This window comes from Phacochoerus africanus, chromosome 2, assembly GCF_016906955.1.
Source record: "Phacochoerus africanus isolate WHEZ1 chromosome 2, ROS_Pafr_v1, whole genome shotgun sequence".
NCBI classification, from domain to species: Eukaryota; Metazoa; Chordata; class Mammalia; order Artiodactyla; family Suidae; genus Phacochoerus; species Phacochoerus africanus.
In genome coordinates this window covers 35,633,459-35,651,698 of record NC_062545.1, presented here as the reverse complement: position 1 = coordinate 35,651,698, position 18,240 = coordinate 35,633,459, and the positions used below count along the sequence as shown (strand labels likewise).

Genomic DNA, 18,240 nt, shown 5'->3' with positions numbered 1-18,240 from the left:
GCCTAAGGCATATAGAAGTTCCCAGGCCAAGGATGAAGCCTGCACCAAGGCAGCAACCCGAGCCACAGCAGTGACAGAGCTGGATCCTTAACATGCTGAGCCACCAGGGAACTCTGAGCCCATTTTAAAATTAAAAGGTTACTCTAAAAGCTGATGTCCTGCACACGCACTCCTAAATTCCTTACACTTTTATTGTTGTAATCTCTAATTAGGGATTGGAGTTTGGCTTTTATAACTCCAAGGAGAATAAGAATTTCTTCATTGGCTTGAACATACACCTATGCTGCCTAACACAGCAAGAGCATTTACTCAATTCAGAGTTAGAGCCTGAGGGAGGAAATAGTCATAAGAAAAGGTTTGGGGAATAGAATCAAAGAAATGCATTTTTACAATGATTATCCTGAGGACATCCTCAGATTCCAGTCATTTTTCCTAGGAACCCGGTTACTTTGGCTCTTATTTCAAGATGGGAGAGGTCCTGGCTGTCTGGTTAATGGACAGCCAGTCTATAGGAATTTTCCCCTTTCCTGGAAACAGGATGAAAATCAAAAAGTTCTTATGCCATTCTTAAATCCAGCTTTCCATATATACCACTTGAAAAACATTTGCATGATACCAAATCACATGGCATTCCTTTTTAATCCCTTGTAATCAGTGATGTCTGTGTTGACTTGAATATTTTTAATTGTATAAACAAAGAATATGGAAGAAGGCAAGTGAGCTCTAAACATGGAATGGAGCCTTATGGAACTGACAATGAATTTTTTTTTGTCTGTCCATAAGAAGGTATTTAAGAGGTACTTTTATGGGTTGAATTGTGCCCCTGCCCAAACTTACATGTGGAAGTTCTAATCCCAAGCAAGTACCTCAGAATGTGACCTTATCTGGAGGTAGCGTCTTGAGGTCATTACGGTGAGCCCTAGCTTAATATTACCGGTGTCTTATAAGAAGGGGAAATTTGGGCACAGACAGCTACAGGGCAAATGCCACATGAATGTAAGGATAGCCATATACAAGCCAAGGAGACAGGCCTGGAATAGATTTCCTTCATGGCTCTCAGAAGAAACGAACCCTGCCAACACTTTGATTTTGGCCTTCTAGCCTCTAGAACTGTGGGAAAAAAAAATTTCTATGTCAAAGCCACTCAGTCTGTGGTACTTTATTATGACAGCCCCAGCAAACCACAGCTACCTATGTTTTTCCCCTGCAAATCAAACTTTCAATTTTGACAAATTTCAACTGTACACTATAATTGAAAAAACATATACTTATATCTATATTAATTTCGTAGTTGATCTCTGAACTTTAGAAAAAAAACTGTGCTCCTCTTAATGGTAATGTCCTAGATTTCATGATAAAAATCATAATAGCTGCAGGAGGTGCTGAGAATCATTGAAAATAACATTTTACGATGGAATAAACTGAGGCAAGTAGAAGTTGGAGCCCTTTAAATCACTCTGTTACTGGTGAAGACAGTCACATGGCTCCCAGTTTTCATTTTTTAATTCTGTACCACATAGCCACTCTTAGGTATTAACTAAGAATCACATATAATTAAAATTATTTTTCCCTAATTTGTTACGTTAGAAAATGTTTAACATCAGGGTAAGGAGGAACTTAAATCACAAAACAGTTTACCCCACTAAAACAGTTTTCTACAAACTCCTTCTACATATTCTTTATCGACTACTGATATTTTCACTATTACATACTAGACATATTTTTATACCAATTCAAGATAAGCACAGCAATCTAGTCTATGGCAAGATAAGAATATGGAAAGATTTAAATTCTTGCATATTTAAACAGAGGAAATGTTCAGGGGACAGGTGTATATTTGCTAATTCTCAATAATGATTTTCACCGGTTGCAAAGTACATTTTCAGGTAGTTTTCAAGGAAGAATATTATTTTAATTCAAATGTTACTTATCACAAATCTAATTGTTTCTTGATACATCTTTTCTGTTTCTTTTATTCTGCAATTATTTTTACTGATCTTGTTCTTTGAGAAAATTCAAAAGGAAAATGGTCAGAATCTTCCAACAGCCAATGTGGATGAGAACTCAGATTCTTCTGCTCAAAAATGTAAGACCAAGATGAATTTATTAAAGTTACAAATAAATAGAGTTCAACTCAAAACAAAGAAAACCTTTAAACAGAGCTATGCTGTCATAGAATTGGCTACTGGAGAAGATCTTAAGGGCTAGTCACTTGTGATGTTCTAAGCACTAAATCATTTTGGGCTTCATTATAACGATTCAAGCAATGATTATATTAGACAGAAGGGCCTTTGTGGACTTTTTCATCCTGAAAGTTTTTGGTCCCATGACCCTCATCTCATAGGATTAGGTCTTCCACTCAACTAACGGAACACTTATTCCTTCATACTTCTGATATCCTTCATGTTTGGTATAGCATATAATTTATTTAACTAACATCCATTTAGATGACACATATGAAACACCAGTCACAGCTCATTGATGTCAAATTGGAGGCAGGGCTGAGGTCAGAATTTTGTCTTTGTTGCGTATTTGTTAGTATGAAATCATGTATCTGTCACTATGCTGGGTAAGAACAGCAAACTGTCCTATAATCATAAAAAAAATCTGAGTTATTTTAACAGTGATATTACTTTTTGGTACTCTCTATGAAGTGCTAAATATGCAGAGCACACCATGAGATAATTGAATACTAACCTCCTTCATTTTTTCCAGTTCATTCTGCAGAGCTTGCTTTGCTATCTCAACTTCTATAAGCTGCTGTCTCAGTTTCTCATTTTCATCTTCTGTGGTTGTTCGCTTTTCTTCCACATTTTCTAATTCATGGTGAAGTCTCACAGATACATCCTTTGCAACCTAAATTAAAGTGTTTTTAACAACAAAATGTAATTAAAGACAATATAATAAGTGGGCTAAAGTTATATTAAAAGTATTAAGAACCAATATGTATATAGTGCCTACCATCTGCCAGGCATCATTCCAGATACTCTATATTTCAGATGCCATTCACACATATAAACCATTTAACTCACAACAATCCCATGAAATAGGTCCCATTATTATTCCTACTTTATAGTTGAGGAAAACTGTCTCATAGGGGTAAAGTAACTTGCTCAAGGTCACACAGCTAACGAGTGGATAGGTAGTCTGGCCCTCTCTCTATTCTTATAATGTCTAGACTATAACACGTTTATAAATGCTGAACTCTGTTTTATCACATGTAGAGAAATTTCACGCATCTCCTCTAATTCCACAACAAAACTATGTGGCGGATGCTTCCATTATCACTTAAAGACTGGAAAACAAAATTTTCTCAACCAGGGTCTGGGGCTTGAATTTTGATACCATCATTCCAGAGGTTTGGTTTTAAGAAATATTTTAGTCATTGAGATTAGTTTTTTGTTTTTAAGCATGTGCATTTTTGCCTCCTGCTTTAAGAATACCTCAGAAATTTTACATTTTGGAAAAAAGTGGTGCAGTCCCTGTACAGTAGCTCAAGACATAAGCTGTGGTTTTAGATTGGATGGGGAGCCAGCCTGGCCAACTCATAGCCAAGTTCCAGGGCTGGGGGTTGGGGACTTAACTTCTCTAAAAGGTTTATCTTGGGCACTTGTAAAATCATGCTACTAATAATCCCTGCTTACAGGTTTTCTTCTTCCTGAGAACTAAATGAAACAACATAAGTAACAATGCATGCTGCAACACCTGGCACATAGCAAGCACTCAATAAATGTCAGAAAAAGAAAAATGAGAAATAATACAATGGCTTTCATAAAGTGTTACCTCATAGCTATCTTTTAAAAAATACAAGATAATTACACTAGGTTTTTATATCATGATGAAATTAATACAATTAAAATTACATGTCTTTTGCTGTCCAAGACCACGAAGATAACATCCAATTTGCACTGTCAGTGAATCTGCCTACAATCAAACTGAATAAACAGACCACACCTGCCTAAAAATACGTTTCAAGGTCAAAATTTCTCATTGGGGAAGATTCTAAAGGAGCAACTTCACTAAGAACAAGTTTCTTTCATTTAGTTCACCCTCCCTTTACTTTTCCCAAAGTGACCACAAGATGGACAGTTTTCCTTTCTGGGAGTTATCTGAATGTTAAGTACAGAAAGGAAGGAATTCTAGAAAGCCTGGGGAGGGTGGGGCTTTCAGAGAGCAATCTTAGCTCTAATATCTTCCCAGTGCTGTTCGTACTCTGGGCTCTAACTCCACTGAAGGAGAGTGCCTGAATCCACCTGGCCTGCACTTGGAGGACGGCCTCTGAAAGCCAGATCAAGGCCAGAGCCTGTGCTCTGCCACGCCCTCGTTTCCGCCGGGGAAAGAGGCGACCTCCTACCAGTCCCCCTTTAAGAGTCACCGTTACTCCCAGGAGAGCCCACAGAGCTTGCTCTGCACAAGACCTTCAGCAAAGCCCGGACTCCTCAGACCCACCTGTCTGTTCTTCCTCTTCCCTTCCCGTTCCTGATATTTTGCGGTCGGAGCTGAGAAACTCCGTGTCCCTAAAGCTCTTTGCCAACCACCACTAAAGGTCTTGCAATGCAAAGAGCCCCTGACCGAAGTCCCCAACCGCAGCCCCTGCCGCTCCCCCAACCCCTACCCCAGTCCCCAGAGCTCTCGCTCCGCAGACCTTGAGGTCCTGCTCCAGGCTGCGCAAGAGCTCGCCGTCGATTTCCCCTGTCTGCGCGTAGCGGAGCCTTTTGCGCTCGGCTTTGCGGAGGCGGTACTGCAGGATCCGGCAGTTTTTGTTGGCCCTCTCCAACTCGTGGCGCATTTCCTGCAGTTGACAGGCGTCCTCCTCGAAGAAAGTGTCCCTCATCTCGTCCATCTCGGTCCTCAGTTCATCGATCTCATTCTGAGGCGGTGATAGGCCGCGGGTCAAAATTAGACTCGCCACCCACCCCTTGGCACACACTGTATACACCCCATCCCAACTCCAGGTTCTCAGCTTTATGGCCCTCTCTCCAAGAGACAGGAATGGCATGGAGCTGAATGAAAGAGAAGAAACTAGGAAAATGGGCCCCCTTTAGGCCTTTCCTCGCTCTCCTACTGCAGCTCTCTCCATAAAAAAAGTGGGACAAACCATAATAATTAGAGAAACGAAGGCCCAGATTTGGATTTAAATAAAAACATAACGCCACTAATCTCCAACCCTTTTAAATCCGGAACAGGCCGGGGAGCCCCCTCCTCTCATTTCCTGTTCTCCTCCCTCTTTTAAGGATCCCTGACAGGTTAGCAGCCTCTCACTCCCGCAAGGACACGCCCTAATATTCCGAGGCCCGCACCTCCCCTCCCCCAACCTGTTTTACCCCCCGCCCCCATCCTCCTCACCTTGAGAGTCTCATTTTCCTCCCTCAGCTTCTCCATCTCCTCCTGCATCTCCTCCTGCTCCTGGAGCTGCTGCGGGTGCGGCTGCGACGAAGGGGGCGCCGCTGCCTGCATACCCCCACCGCTCGCGCTGCCCTCTGCGCTCTGTTGAGGGCCCTCTGCTGCCGCCGCCATTGAGGAGTTGAAAGGGACTGCGAGGGGCTCGCAAATGGAAGGAGCGCCAGCGACCGGAGAGCTACGATTGCTGCCGCCGCCGCCGTTCTTAGTGTGCATCTGAGCCGCGGCCGCCGCCGCTGCCGCCCGCTCTTTCTTGAGATGGAACTGGATGAGCTCAGACTGCAGACATCCTTCCTTCCAGTAGCTCCCTCCGCCACCGCTGCCACCCCCCACAACGCCTATCCCGGAGTTTCTGCTGCCGGGGCCCGGGGTTTTGCCCGCAGAGGAGGAGGATGGCGAAGGGGCGGCCCCCTCCCCGCCGCTGCCGCCCCTCTGCTGAGCGCGTACGCCTTTCCCTCGCCAGCCCCTGGGCGGCGGCGGCGGCTGCGGAGCGCCCCCCTCCCTTTCCCCAGAGCCACTGCCGGCTCCTCCTCCTTCCCCACCCCCTCCTCCTCCTTCTCCAAGCGGAGGGGGTTCCCCGAGTTTAGAGGACGCAGGATCTAGCTCCCGGGGCGTCTCCTCCGACGGGCCAGGCCTCCTAACACCTGCCGGGGCCAGGGTCGCCACCGGGGCCGCTTCAGCACCAGCCACTGTCTGGACAGCTCCCGGCGCGGCCCCCTTGGGAGCCAGGGGTGCGGCCTTTTCCGCCCCGCCTCCGCTTCCTCGGGCGCTGGCAGGAGGCGCCGAGCGGCTCCCGGTCTTGTTGCCCTGCTGCTGTTGCTGCAGCTGCTGCTGTCGAACAGAATTGACTTTAGTACCGGCCCCTATTGGGGACCGGGTGGTCGCGGTTGTCTGTCGGACCGAATTGTCTCTCAGTCTAGCGGGTGACTGAGCACGCTGCTGCTTTCTGCTGCTGCCCTCCGGGTGCAAGCGAGCCTCAGTGGCAGCGGTGGCGGCAGAAGCTGCTGCCGTGGCAGGGGCAGCGCCCCCCGTCGGTGGCTGACTCATGGCAATCTAGCAAGAATCTATTGGATGCGATTTACAGTAATCCATCACCAGATCATTCTCGTCCCTCCTCACTGCCACCAATTTCCTTTCTAATCTGCGACAGAAACAAAAGAAGAGAAGCACACAGCACGTCTGTAATGTTACATTTTGCCCAGGGAGGCGCTATCGCCATCTCACTCCATCTCAGTAAAATGATGAAGATCTGAAGGCTGCTGAACCTAACATTCCCACGGTAGCAAGTTATGGCAAGGATTGGGTCAGTAAGGAATTGACGATAAGGGGATTTTTTTTTTTTTTTTAAGGATAAGGTCAAGAAAAAGCTTTAGAAGGAAAAGATGTCCATATGCTATAGTTGCCAATATCCTCATTTTCCAGCTCTGTTTTCCCCACTACCAATTCTGCATTTTAAAGCCTAGTTTAGTGGAGAAAGTTTTAATTAATATTCCCGTGTCAATTAAATGAAAAGGGTTATGATGTAGCTTCCTAGGCAAAAAAATTGTATGGATAAATGCCACTTTTCTCAAACAGTTCAAACCCTTAATGTTGCTCTTAGTTAGAAAAATGCATCCACTTTCCTTTAGCTTAAAACTAAAAGAAAATATAAATAATGAATGACTTTAAATCAACTTCAGCTTCAAGAAAATATGGTATTAAAAATCATCCATTCTGTTTGGTCATTAGCGACCCTAAAGAAATTTTTCTTTTTCCTTATTTTTTAGCTTTGAGAAATAATGTAAAATACTTTGGAAATGTTTTTGTTGGCTCTACACAATTTCTTAAGTTACAGATGATAATTTTTTTCTACACTTACTCAAATTTCATTGTTCTTAATGAATCATTTTAGTTTTAAATGCAATTGCTAGATAGGAAGTATTTTCATTTTTAAGCTTCTTCTTAGATGGTACATAACAGCTAAGGTACTTTTAAAGTGCTCCAGTTCTTTCCATGAAGCCAAATTCTAAGACAGAATGATCCTTCGCCTAAAAAGCCTTGTGTATCCTCACGCATCATGATGAGATCGACTTCTATTGTGTATTTTTTCCAAGGTAAATTCATCACTGGCTTTTAAAATCTGGAAAATAGCAACTCAAAACCCATTGCTTCCCAGTTTCTTCTCCCTAGTGGTCCAGCTACTTAGCTAGTCAATAGGTGTCTCTTCCTTAGGAATATAATTTCTCTCTAAAGCACTGAAAAGGGCATGACGAGGCAGAAAGTTCTGCTTTTCAAAAAAAATCCTCCCATTAGGGGAGGAGATACATGCTAGTTACTTTCCTAGCATTACTCTTGTTCTTATGTAAGTATCGTAACTTTGTCAATGTGTAGTAATTCCTCATTTTATAAAGATATATTATGAGAAGTCTCCTCTCCCACCTCCCTTTCTCCTTCTGATATCTGCTTCCAATTCAGTTTGGAAAATAATAGTGAACAAAGAAGACATGGGGGTGGAGGAGGGAGGAATCGTCCATCAACTTATTTTCTACATGTTCTCCCAGAGCAACACGCTCCAAGAATATCTGGTCTAGTTCATTGGTGGGTTACACTAACCTGGATCACCCAAATAAATTACATTGCCAATGTAGCTTCATTTTTGTTCTGAATGAGGCAGAACCACTCTGAAGTTGAAAGCCACCAGAGCAAGCTTGAACATATAGCTCTAACCCAAGGAGAAAGCTAGAGTTCCTGGAACTCGGCCCCCATAGGCAAAGGTACCTGGCTGCTGTCACGTGGTTCTCACAAAGTGACAAGATGCTGTGTCTCTTCGAGGCCTCCCCGGTGGAAATCGCCAAACAAGCAGCCCCGGCATGGCCCAAACCAACATTTTAATCTCAAGTTTTATCTGCCCACTGACCCACCCCATCTTTCATTCCCATCGCAATAGAAAATCCAGAACTGCTCACTTCTTAGCAGAGGCGATGTTTCGAAGTTGAAACAAATCAACAGCGCTTTCTTTCTGATCTTCCAGGGAATTCAGGGTTTCTTATTGTGTCTTTCGGAGGCGAGGAAAGTTTAGCTTCGTAGTATTCTATACAACTGTCTGGCTGAGCACTTTGCCTTTGGGCCTGTTGGTTCCAGTTCCATGCGAAATCGGTTTCTCCAAACAATGGCGTTAACGTGGAGACTCAGCGGCCAGAAGAGCGTATTACTCCTCCGCGGTCGGTGGCTGGGCTGAAGCTGCGGCTCGGAGCAGGCGAATACGCGAGGTACCAAGCAGTGCCAGACGCTCCCCAGGAAGTGCACAGATATTCATGAGCTGACCTCACCAGACTGGGCAGGGGAGGGGGCGGGATTGCAAGGGGGAACCGGCTAAAAGTAACCAAAGAGAGGCTACTTTCAAAAGGGAAGAGAAGAAAGAGGGGATGGGGGTGGTGGCAAGAAGACAAAAAGGCCAGAGCCACGCCCGAGATGGAAGTCCGGTAGCCGCGCTTAAAGTCTTTGCTGCACTCACATACCCCTTACTTGGCAGAAGATTCCAAAACCGCTCGAAATCGGATGCACTGGTTTTCCGCAAAGCTTTGTCCTGAACAGCATCAATCGCCATCAATTATTTATTTGAGCTCTTTTCTCAGGGAGGCGGATTCTAACAGCCTTCCGGGCGTGACTGACGTCTCCTGATGCAGCTGCAAGGCGCTGGCGGGCGGCTGCTGGGAGTTCTCTTTGTTCGCTCACTTTAATTCTCAGTCGAGCTCTCCACGCGGTGCACCTTCCCCACCCCCAGACCGGGCGGAGTCGTCAGACGTCGTTTCCACGAGCAGATAATGGTTGCCAGATCCACTGTCCCACAAACAAAGGGCTCTTGAGATACCACGACTAATTTAGTGCCAACCAAAGAAATACTGGTTTACAGCTATCGTTGACAGCCGGATTTGCCTTCGGTATATTTTCTTCTCTCCTTTATTAAGTGCCACTTTCCACTGTGAACACAAGGAGCAATTACTAGGATCCATATCTTTACAGCAGTGCATGTGGGCAACAGGAATCATCAAGAGCATATTTGTTATAAGATGTGAATTTAAAAGAAATTCCGCCAAAAAAGGGAATTCAGAATATATACATTTTTGATGTACAGTAATCCATACTGCTGCTCAGTAACAGTATTTTAAAATGCGACTGGGAAATTCTCTTCCCCTTCCAGTTTTTTGTTTTGTTTTGTTTTCTTTGAGGGGGACACGGGGTAGTGGGGTGAGAGGAAGCTTGAAGTTTTCCTTCTTACCTTTAAGAAGTCCTTGGTGATTGAAGGAACGAAGATAGGAATGAAAATAAACATTGCTTTAGAAAAGGTATTTTTGTTTAACATTCTTATTACATTAATATTGTGGTTTTGTATGTAAGATGAGGTCAATAACGAAATAATTTTTTATGCTAACATGAATTTTAGTGTAAGATTTTATTTTCCAATTATATCATCTTGCAATAAAGATGAAGAGCAATTTAGGAGTGGTTTGCACACAAGCGATATCATTACGGCCAAATAAAAAGAGGTTCAATCCCTGATGATTAGTGTCTCCAGTAATATATAAGACAAATATAGCATCAAGACAAAATCATTCATAGAGTCATCTGCTCCAAAGTAGAAAAGTGCCTTTTTGACTGCCTGACACTGTCCAAGGTGCTGGTATGCAAACGTAAATCAAGAAATAGTTCCTGTCTGGGAGACGCAAGCATATTGATGAGAACTGGCATAACTTCCATATAACCCTTTAAATACTTCTGGAACGTGGAAATGTGATGTCTGTGACATATATAACGAATAGCTCAGAGTTTAACTAGAATACCAAAAATAAAGAGGAAGAAAAAAAAGTAAAATGTGATCACAATTTACTTGGAATTTATACTAGGAAATAAATTGTCACTATACCCAAACTTGAGTTGTAATTTACTTGAGAAATACAAAGATTCGTTTGACCAAAATGGATAAATGGATAAAAATATTTTTTCAGATTAATGTTTATTCACAAATCTAATAATGGTATTATAAACATAGTCTATGGACACAAAACATACCTGGGCCTACTTCTCTGAGAACTTGTACTCTGTTTATCTGTGCTTCAGTTTTTCCCAAGGTAGTACCACTTATTTCAATACAATTAGTTAAGTGTAAAAAAGTATAATAAAAAATAATAATTATTATCATGCATCTTAAGCAGTAAACCTGCTTAAATGTCATTTTATAATACTATAGTGCAATTTCAAGATTGAAAACTAGTAATAAAGATTAGGTAGAAGCAATATTTAAGATGCTTCTTTACTCATGTAAATATACCATTAGAGGAGACCCCCTTGTGGGTCAGTGGATTATGAACCGGAATAGTATCCCATGAAGATGTGGGTTCGATCCCTGGCTTTGCTCAGTGCATTAAGGATCTGGCATTGTCCGTGAGCTGTGGTGTAAGTTACAGGTGTGGCTTGTATCTGACATTGCTGCGGCTGTGGCATAGGCTGGCAGCTGCAGCTACAATTGGACTCCTAGCCTGGAAATTTCCATATGACACAGGTGCAGCCTTAAAAAGCAAAAAACCAAACAAAACCAAAACAAACAAAAAAATTAGAACATTTGAATTGGAAATTTATCTGGTTTGGTCTTTTGACAGTTAAAAATTTATATTTCTCCAACTAAGAAACATTATAGATAAATCTATTATTCAGAGATTTTGTCAGAATTTAGAAAGGTTTATGCATTATTTTTACTGTGTTTCAGAAGCAGACTGCCCAGCTGACCTTTTCATGTGTGTAATAATAAATCACCCAGTCTGTAGCACAGTAAGATGTGGATCTTCAATCAAAGGAAGACGACTAAAGTCTTAACTTCAAAGACTTTGAAGCTTAAAATATCTACCCTTTGATTCTATGACTTTAACTATATAACAGTTCTGTATCTACATAGCTTACTCTTTGCAAGGTCCTTTCACTTTGTATGGTCAAAATATTGTAAAATAAATACTGTCTTCACCTAAAACATGGAATAACTGACTTTTAGAGATGTTAAATGACTTACTAAGTTCCGTTTCATCAGATTCTGCATGTGGAAATAACACTATCACCTCAAATTCCATGTGAAATTTTTCTCTCCTTTAATTGGCATTGATTTATATTCTGTTTTTCTTTTAAGAAAAACTGTATTCTGTATCTTTTTTTTCTTTTAGTGAAATCATCTTCTGATATACTTTCCCACTAAACACTGATTTCTTCATTGTTTAATCTTTTTCCGTTGCCTCTATATCCATTTTATCCTTCAAAATATTTCTTATGATTTCCTGCTGTGGCAGAGTGGGTTAAGAATCCGACTGCAGGAGTTCCCGTCGTGGCTCAGTGGTTAATGAATCTGACTAGGAACCATGAGGTTGCAGGTTCCATCCCTGGCCTTGATCAGTGGGTTAAGGATCTGGCGTTGCTATGAGCTGTGGTGTGGGTCATAGACTCGGCTGTGACTGTGGTGTAGGCCGGCAGCTATAGCTCCGATTAGACCCCTAGCCTGGGAACCTCCATATGGAGCAGGAGTGGCCCTAGAAAAGGCAAAAAGACAAAAAAAAAAAAAAAAGAATCCAACAGCAGCAGCTTGAATCACTGCAGAGGTGCGGGTTCAATCCTGGCTGCACAGTGGGTTAAAGGTTCCTGTGTTGCTCTAGCTGTGGCTCAGATTCAGTCTGTAGCCTGGGTACTTCCATATGCCTTGGATATGCCCCTTTAAAAAAAAATCTTAGACTTTTTGATTTCCTGTGCAATCACTATCAAAGCCCAGATCCTTATAACTTCATGCTTAGAGTATTGCATAGTCTTCCTTTATTAGATAGATTCTTTCTGCCAAATCCACAATGTCTAATGATGCCAGTTTATATCTTTACTAAATAAAATTTCCCTCATATCACTCTCCTTACAGTAACTGCATAATGTTCAAATTCTTCTTGCTAAACTTTAAGGAACTGCACTGTCTCCATCCTATATGAAATAAATTCCCTAATACTTCACCACTCATACTTTCTGTCTGCTTTGACTTACTGTCTTTTTTGGTCTTGTCTTGCATAAGTACTTTTTCTCTTGCTATTTTCCATACTTGGAATGCCTGTATTCTTTTCCTGTCCAAAAGCTACCCATATTTTAAGGTTTAGTTTAGGAGTTCCTGTCATGGCGCAGTGGTTAACAAATCCGACTAGGAACCATGGGGTTGCAGGTTCAATCCCGGGCCTTGCTCAGTGGGTTAAGGATCCGGTGTTGCTGTGAGCTGTGGTGTAGGTTGCAGACGTGCCTCTGATCCTGAGTTGCTGTAGCTCTGGTGTAGGCCAGTGGCTACAGCTACGATTAGACCCCTAGCCTGGGAACCTCCATATGCCATGGGAAGCAGCCCTAGAAAAGGCAAAAAAAAAAGACAAAAAAAAAGGTTTAGTTTAAGTTTCAAATTCTTCTGTCAAATCAATTTAGGGATGTTATTTAAAATTTTTGAGCCTCAGTTTTTTTCAACTCATTCATTAATTTATCTATACATTTAACATATGCTATTAAATTTTTATTAATAGTACTTAATTTATGGGATTATTATTATAAAATGGTGAAAGGAATTCATATAACAGTGCATGGAACATGCACTATTCATAACTAAAGATAAGTTAATAATTACTACATGCCTGGCACTGTAAGTGGTTAATAAATCTTGACAATGCATTTACAATTCAAGTGTGAAAGGCAAAAGCTTAACACCTTTTAAAAATTTTTTTTAGGGACCCACCACCCATGGCATATGGAAGTTCCCAAACTAGGGGTCAAACTGGAGCTAGAGTTGCTGGCCTATGCCTATACCACAGCCATGCCAGAGCCAAGCCAAGTCTGTGACCTACACCACGAAGCCAAGTCTGTGACCTACACCACGGCTCACAGCAACGCCAGATCCTTAACCCACTGGCTGAGGCTAGGGATCAAACCTTCATCCTCCTGGATATTAGTTGGTTCGTTACCACTGAGCTACAAGGGGAACTCCAACACATTTAAAAGGAAGATTAGAAGACTGCATTTTTTCAGTCTGGGACAAGGAAGGATTGAAAAAATAAGGTTCAAAAATTATTTAACTCAAAAGGGAAGATTAGTACATTGAACATAAAAAAATTTCAGTTCATCAAAATATAAAGTAAAAATAAGAATGAGGAGTTCCACAGTGGCGCAGTGGTTAACGAATCCGACTAGGAACCATGAGGTTGTGGGTTCGATCCCTGGCCTTGCTCAGTGGGTTAAGGATCTGGCGTTGCCACGAGCTGTGGTGTAGGTCGAAGACACAGGTTGGATCCCGCGTTGCTGTGGCTCTGGTGTAGGCTGGTGGCTACAGCTCCGATTAGACCCCTAGCCTGGGAACTTCCATATGCCGAGGGAGCAGCCATAGAAAAGGCAAAAAGACAAAAAAAAAAAGGATAAAAAGACATCATAAAATGGGAGGAGCAGTTTCAAATGTATAACGACAAAAAGATTAGTATCCAGAATATCTCAAAGTTCTACAAATCAATAAAATATTAACAGCTTAATAAAAAACAGATCAAAGACTCAATCACAGAAGGGCAAAAGTGAATGGGTCATAAATATAGGAAATATATTCAATTTTACTAGTAAAAAGGAAGCATAAACAAACATAGACTACCATATCACACTGATAACATTTTAAAAATATTTTTAAAAGTCTAATAAAACTAGATATTAAAGTGTTAGAAGCATGAGTATGAGACGTGACAAAGAATGGAAAGAAAAGACTGGTGCCATAGAGTGTCTGTAGAGGTCAGTCTATTCTTTACAAAGTCTTTTTTTTTTTTTTTTGGTCTTTTTGCCTTTTCTAGGGCCGCTCCCTCAGCACATGGAGATTCCCAGGTTAGGGGTCCAATGGGAGCAGTAGCCACCGGCCTACTCCAGAGCCACAGCAACACGGGATCCAACCTGTGTCTGCAACCTACACCACAGCTCACGGCAACGCTGGACCCTTAACGCACTGAGCAAGGCCAGGGATCAAACTGGCAACCTCATGGTTCTTAGTCAGATTCATTAACCACTGCGCCACGACCGGAACTCCAAGTCCAAACTTTACAAAGTCTTCTGACTCTCTCATGACCCTTGAGGCAAAATGAATGAGAAGAACATCAAAAATGGCATCTTGAAAACAAGATTGCTGAAGCACTGATGTTGCTGATGGAAAACCATCAGCTCTGACATTTTCAGGAATGGAGCCTTGGGGGATTTATGGGAGAGGCCATAGATGGCTTGAAGCAAACAACAAATTACTGCCTGGGAGGGCTAAAACCTTTATGATTATTTTATATGCTTAGGAATGACTGTCCCAGCATATCTTGCTTCCAATAAGTTCGAAGTAAAATACTGATGTATCCCCTGCATGTACAAGGAAGTAGAAAATAGTAAATAAAAACCATGAGTTAGCTCAGAGGGTTGCTATTGCCTCCTGAAGGCGGTAGCCCCCTGAGCCTCACTCTATTTCCGTGTCACTTTCTTATTTCTGCAACACCGCTGACTTTGGGACCTGGGTTGACGAGCAGGCCTCGTCATTAAAGAGGATATGGAGCAGTAGAAAGTCTGAAGTATAGTTGGTAGGCTATAAATTTGTGCAATAACTTTGAAAAACAGTGTAATATTATGTAGAAATGTTGAAGATATGTAATTTCTACATATGCCCTGTATACTTGTGTTTTCTGTGGAATAGATACACGGAAGTGAATTTACTGATTGAAGTATATGTTCCTTTAATTTCTTAAAGATTTGCCCTTTACTATCTAAAATGTCATTATTGGGAGTTCCCATCACAGCTCTGTGGTAATGAACGCAACTAGTATCCATGAGGACTCGGGTTAGATTCCTGGCCTCACTTGGTGGATTAAAGAATCATGGTGTTGCCGTGAGCTGTAGTGTGGGTCACAGACATGGCTTGGATCCTGCATTGCTGTGGCTGTGGTGTAGGCTGGCAGCTACAGCTCCGATTGGACCCCTAGCCTGGGAACTTCCATATGCTTCAGGTGAGACCCTAAAAAGACAAAAAAGTAAATAAAGGAAATAAAATGTCATCATTAATGCATTTTCCTACTAACAGTGTAATGAGAGGACTTGTTTTTCCTCTTTTTGTTAAAACTAAATATCTTTTTAACAACTAGGTGTCATTTTATTTAATATACATTTCCCTGATTTTTAGTGATATTGAACATCTCTTTAAGTATCATGTGTATTTGAATTGCCTCTTTATCTCCTTTACTTATTTTTCTATTGGATTCAATTTTCACTATTATTGTGAGTTTTTTTTTAATAATCTAGATAATTACTTTTTCTATATTCTTTTTTAATTTAATTTTTTTATTACTCAAATGAATTTATCACATCTTAGTTGTATAATGATCATAACAATCCAATTTTACAGGATTTCCATCCCATAACCCAAACACATCCCTCTACCCCCCAAACTCTCTCCTCCGGAGACCATAAGTTTTTCAATGACTGTGAGTCAGCATCTGCTCTACTTTTTCTATATTCTATTCACAAATGTTTTCTCCACACTGTCTTTTGCCTTTTGACTTTATGGCATTTTGCACAATTTTTTTTTTTATTTCTCAATGAGTTTATTACATTTGTAGTTGTACAATGATCATCACAATCCAATTTGATAACATTTCCATCACACAACCCCAGCACATCCCCCCACTCCCCCAAACTGTCTCCTCCAGAGAACATAAGTTTTTCAAAGTCTGTGAGTCAGCATCTGTTCTGCAAAGAAGTTCATTCTGTCCTTTTTTCAGATTCCACATGTCAGTGATAGCATTTGATGTTGGTGTCTCATTGTATGGCTGACTTCACTTAGCATAATAATTTCTAGGTCCATCCATGTTGCTAAAAATGCTGGTATTTCGTTCCTTTTAATGACTGAGTAATATTCCACTGTGTATATGTACCCCATCTTCTGGATCCACTCCTCTGTCGATGGACATTTAGGTTGTTTCCATGTCTTGGCTATTGCAAATAGTACTGCAATGAACACTGGAGTACATGTGTCTTTTCAAGTCATAGTTTTCTCTGGGTAGATGCCCAGGAGTGGGGTTGCTGGATCAAATGGGAGTTCTATGTTTAGTTTTCTGAGGAATCTCCGTTCTGTTTTCCATAGTGGTTGCACCAATTTACAATCCCACTAACAGTGTAGTAGGGTTCCTTTTTCTCCACACCCTCTCCAGCACTTATTGTTTGTAGATGTTTTGATGATGGGCTTTCTGGCTGGTGTAAGGTGGTATCTCAGAATGGTTTTGATTTACATTTCTCTAATGATGAGTGATGTTGAACATTTTTTCATGTGTTTTTTGGCCATCTGTAAGTCTTCTTTGGAGAATTGTCTGAAAAATACGGAACGCTTCACGAATTTGCATGTCATCCTTGTGCAGGAGCCATGCTAATCTTCTCTGTATTATTCCAATTTTAGTAGATGTGCTGCCAAAGCGAGCACTACACAAAGTTTTTAATTAGTACATGGATATACTTTTCAATCATTACATTTTTTTCTTTATTTTTAACAGCCACCCTCACGGCACATGGAAGTTTCCCTGCAAGAAGCAAATATGGCCCTGCCATATCCTTTAACCCATGCCCCAGGCCAGAATGAACTTGTGCCTCTGCAGCAACCCAAGCCACTGAAGTTGGATTCTTTCATTGATTGATTGATGTTTGATTGATTGTCTTTTGTCTTTTTAGGGCTACACCACAGCCACAGCAATGCAGAATCCGAGCCACATCTGCAACCCTCACCACAGCTCACAGCAACACTGGATCTCCAACCCACTGAATGAAACCAGGGATCGAACCTGCGTCCTCAGGATATTAGTTGGGTCTGTTAACCACTGAGCCAAGACAGGAACTCCTGCATTTGGATAGATACTTAACCCACTGTGCCACAGTGTGAACTCCTAATCCTTATATTTATAGCTATTAGTCTTTGTATCTAGCTTAGAAAGGTCTTCCCATTACACAATTATAATTATGTTTACATGCATAGTTTTAAATCAAATATGTTTGAAACAATAGTTTCAAATAAATCTGGAAATTATTTCTGTGAATGATGTGATTTAGTTATTTAAGTTTGTTTTTAAGTAAATGAGTAGCCAATTGTCCTTTCCCTAGTGGCCTGATAAATAGTAGTAATTGTTGTTCTTTGTTTTACCAGGATGATAATGATTATAGACAACATCTTTTGCTTGATGATGAGGATAGTCTAACCTTTCAATTGTTTTATTTGAACTCAAAATTTAATCCTACTTATTTTTAAATAAGTAGGTATTTTTACTACCCCCATTTTGCACATCAGGAAATCAAGATTCAATGAGAGTAAATAATTTTTCCAAGGTGACAAACAGTGTCGGACTCAGCCTTGAACCCAGTCATATTGGCTCCAGGATGCATGCTCTTAACTATAATACCGTTTTGATAATATTCTAAATTCCAGTAATAATGGTGTTTTTTCTGCATTATCCACTCTGTTCATTGATCTATTCCTATGTTAATATATGCTATTTTGATTACAATAAATTCATGGACCATGTTGACATTGGGTAGGGCACATCCCCTCCTATTCATTTAAATCTTTGCTTGTGTAGTTGTTCCCATTTTCTCTCTTAAGTGAACTCCAGAATTAGCTTATCAAGTTTTATGGAAATCCTGCTCTGATTATTTGACTTTATATATTTACTTAGAAAAATTCATGTTTTTATAATATTAGAGTATTTTTGAATAGGAATTAATCTGTCAATTGTAATTTTTTTTTGTCTTTTGTCTTTTTAGGGCTGCCCC

The 18,240-nt window shown here is 41.1% G+C and overlaps 1 protein-coding gene and 1 non-coding gene across 2 annotated transcripts in view; both read right to left on the bottom strand.

The window, feature by feature from the left end:
• The window catches only part of SOGA3 (SOGA family member 3), a 69,430-nt gene extending 60,419 nt beyond the window's left edge, over window positions 1-9,011 (bottom strand). The window contains exons 1-4 of the mRNA XM_047759056.1: window positions 8,346-9,011; window positions 5,347-6,541; window positions 4,646-4,870; window positions 2,698-2,856 (exon numbers count right to left, since the gene is read on the bottom strand). Coding sequence (XP_047615012.1) covers window positions 2,698-2,856; window positions 4,646-4,870; window positions 5,347-6,447 — 1,485 coding nt within the window. The 5' untranslated portion in view covers window positions 6,448-6,541; window positions 8,346-9,011. The remainder of the gene's footprint in view (window positions 1-2,697; window positions 2,857-4,645; window positions 4,871-5,346; window positions 6,542-8,345) is intronic.
• A 7,785-nt stretch (window positions 9,012-16,796) lies between these two features.
• On the bottom strand, window positions 16,797-16,903 carry LOC125121818 (U6 spliceosomal RNA). Its single transcript, XR_007133669.1, has one exon. It is a non-coding gene; the product is annotated as a U6 spliceosomal RNA (small nuclear RNA).
• Window positions 16,904-18,240: the final 1,337 nt, after the last annotated feature.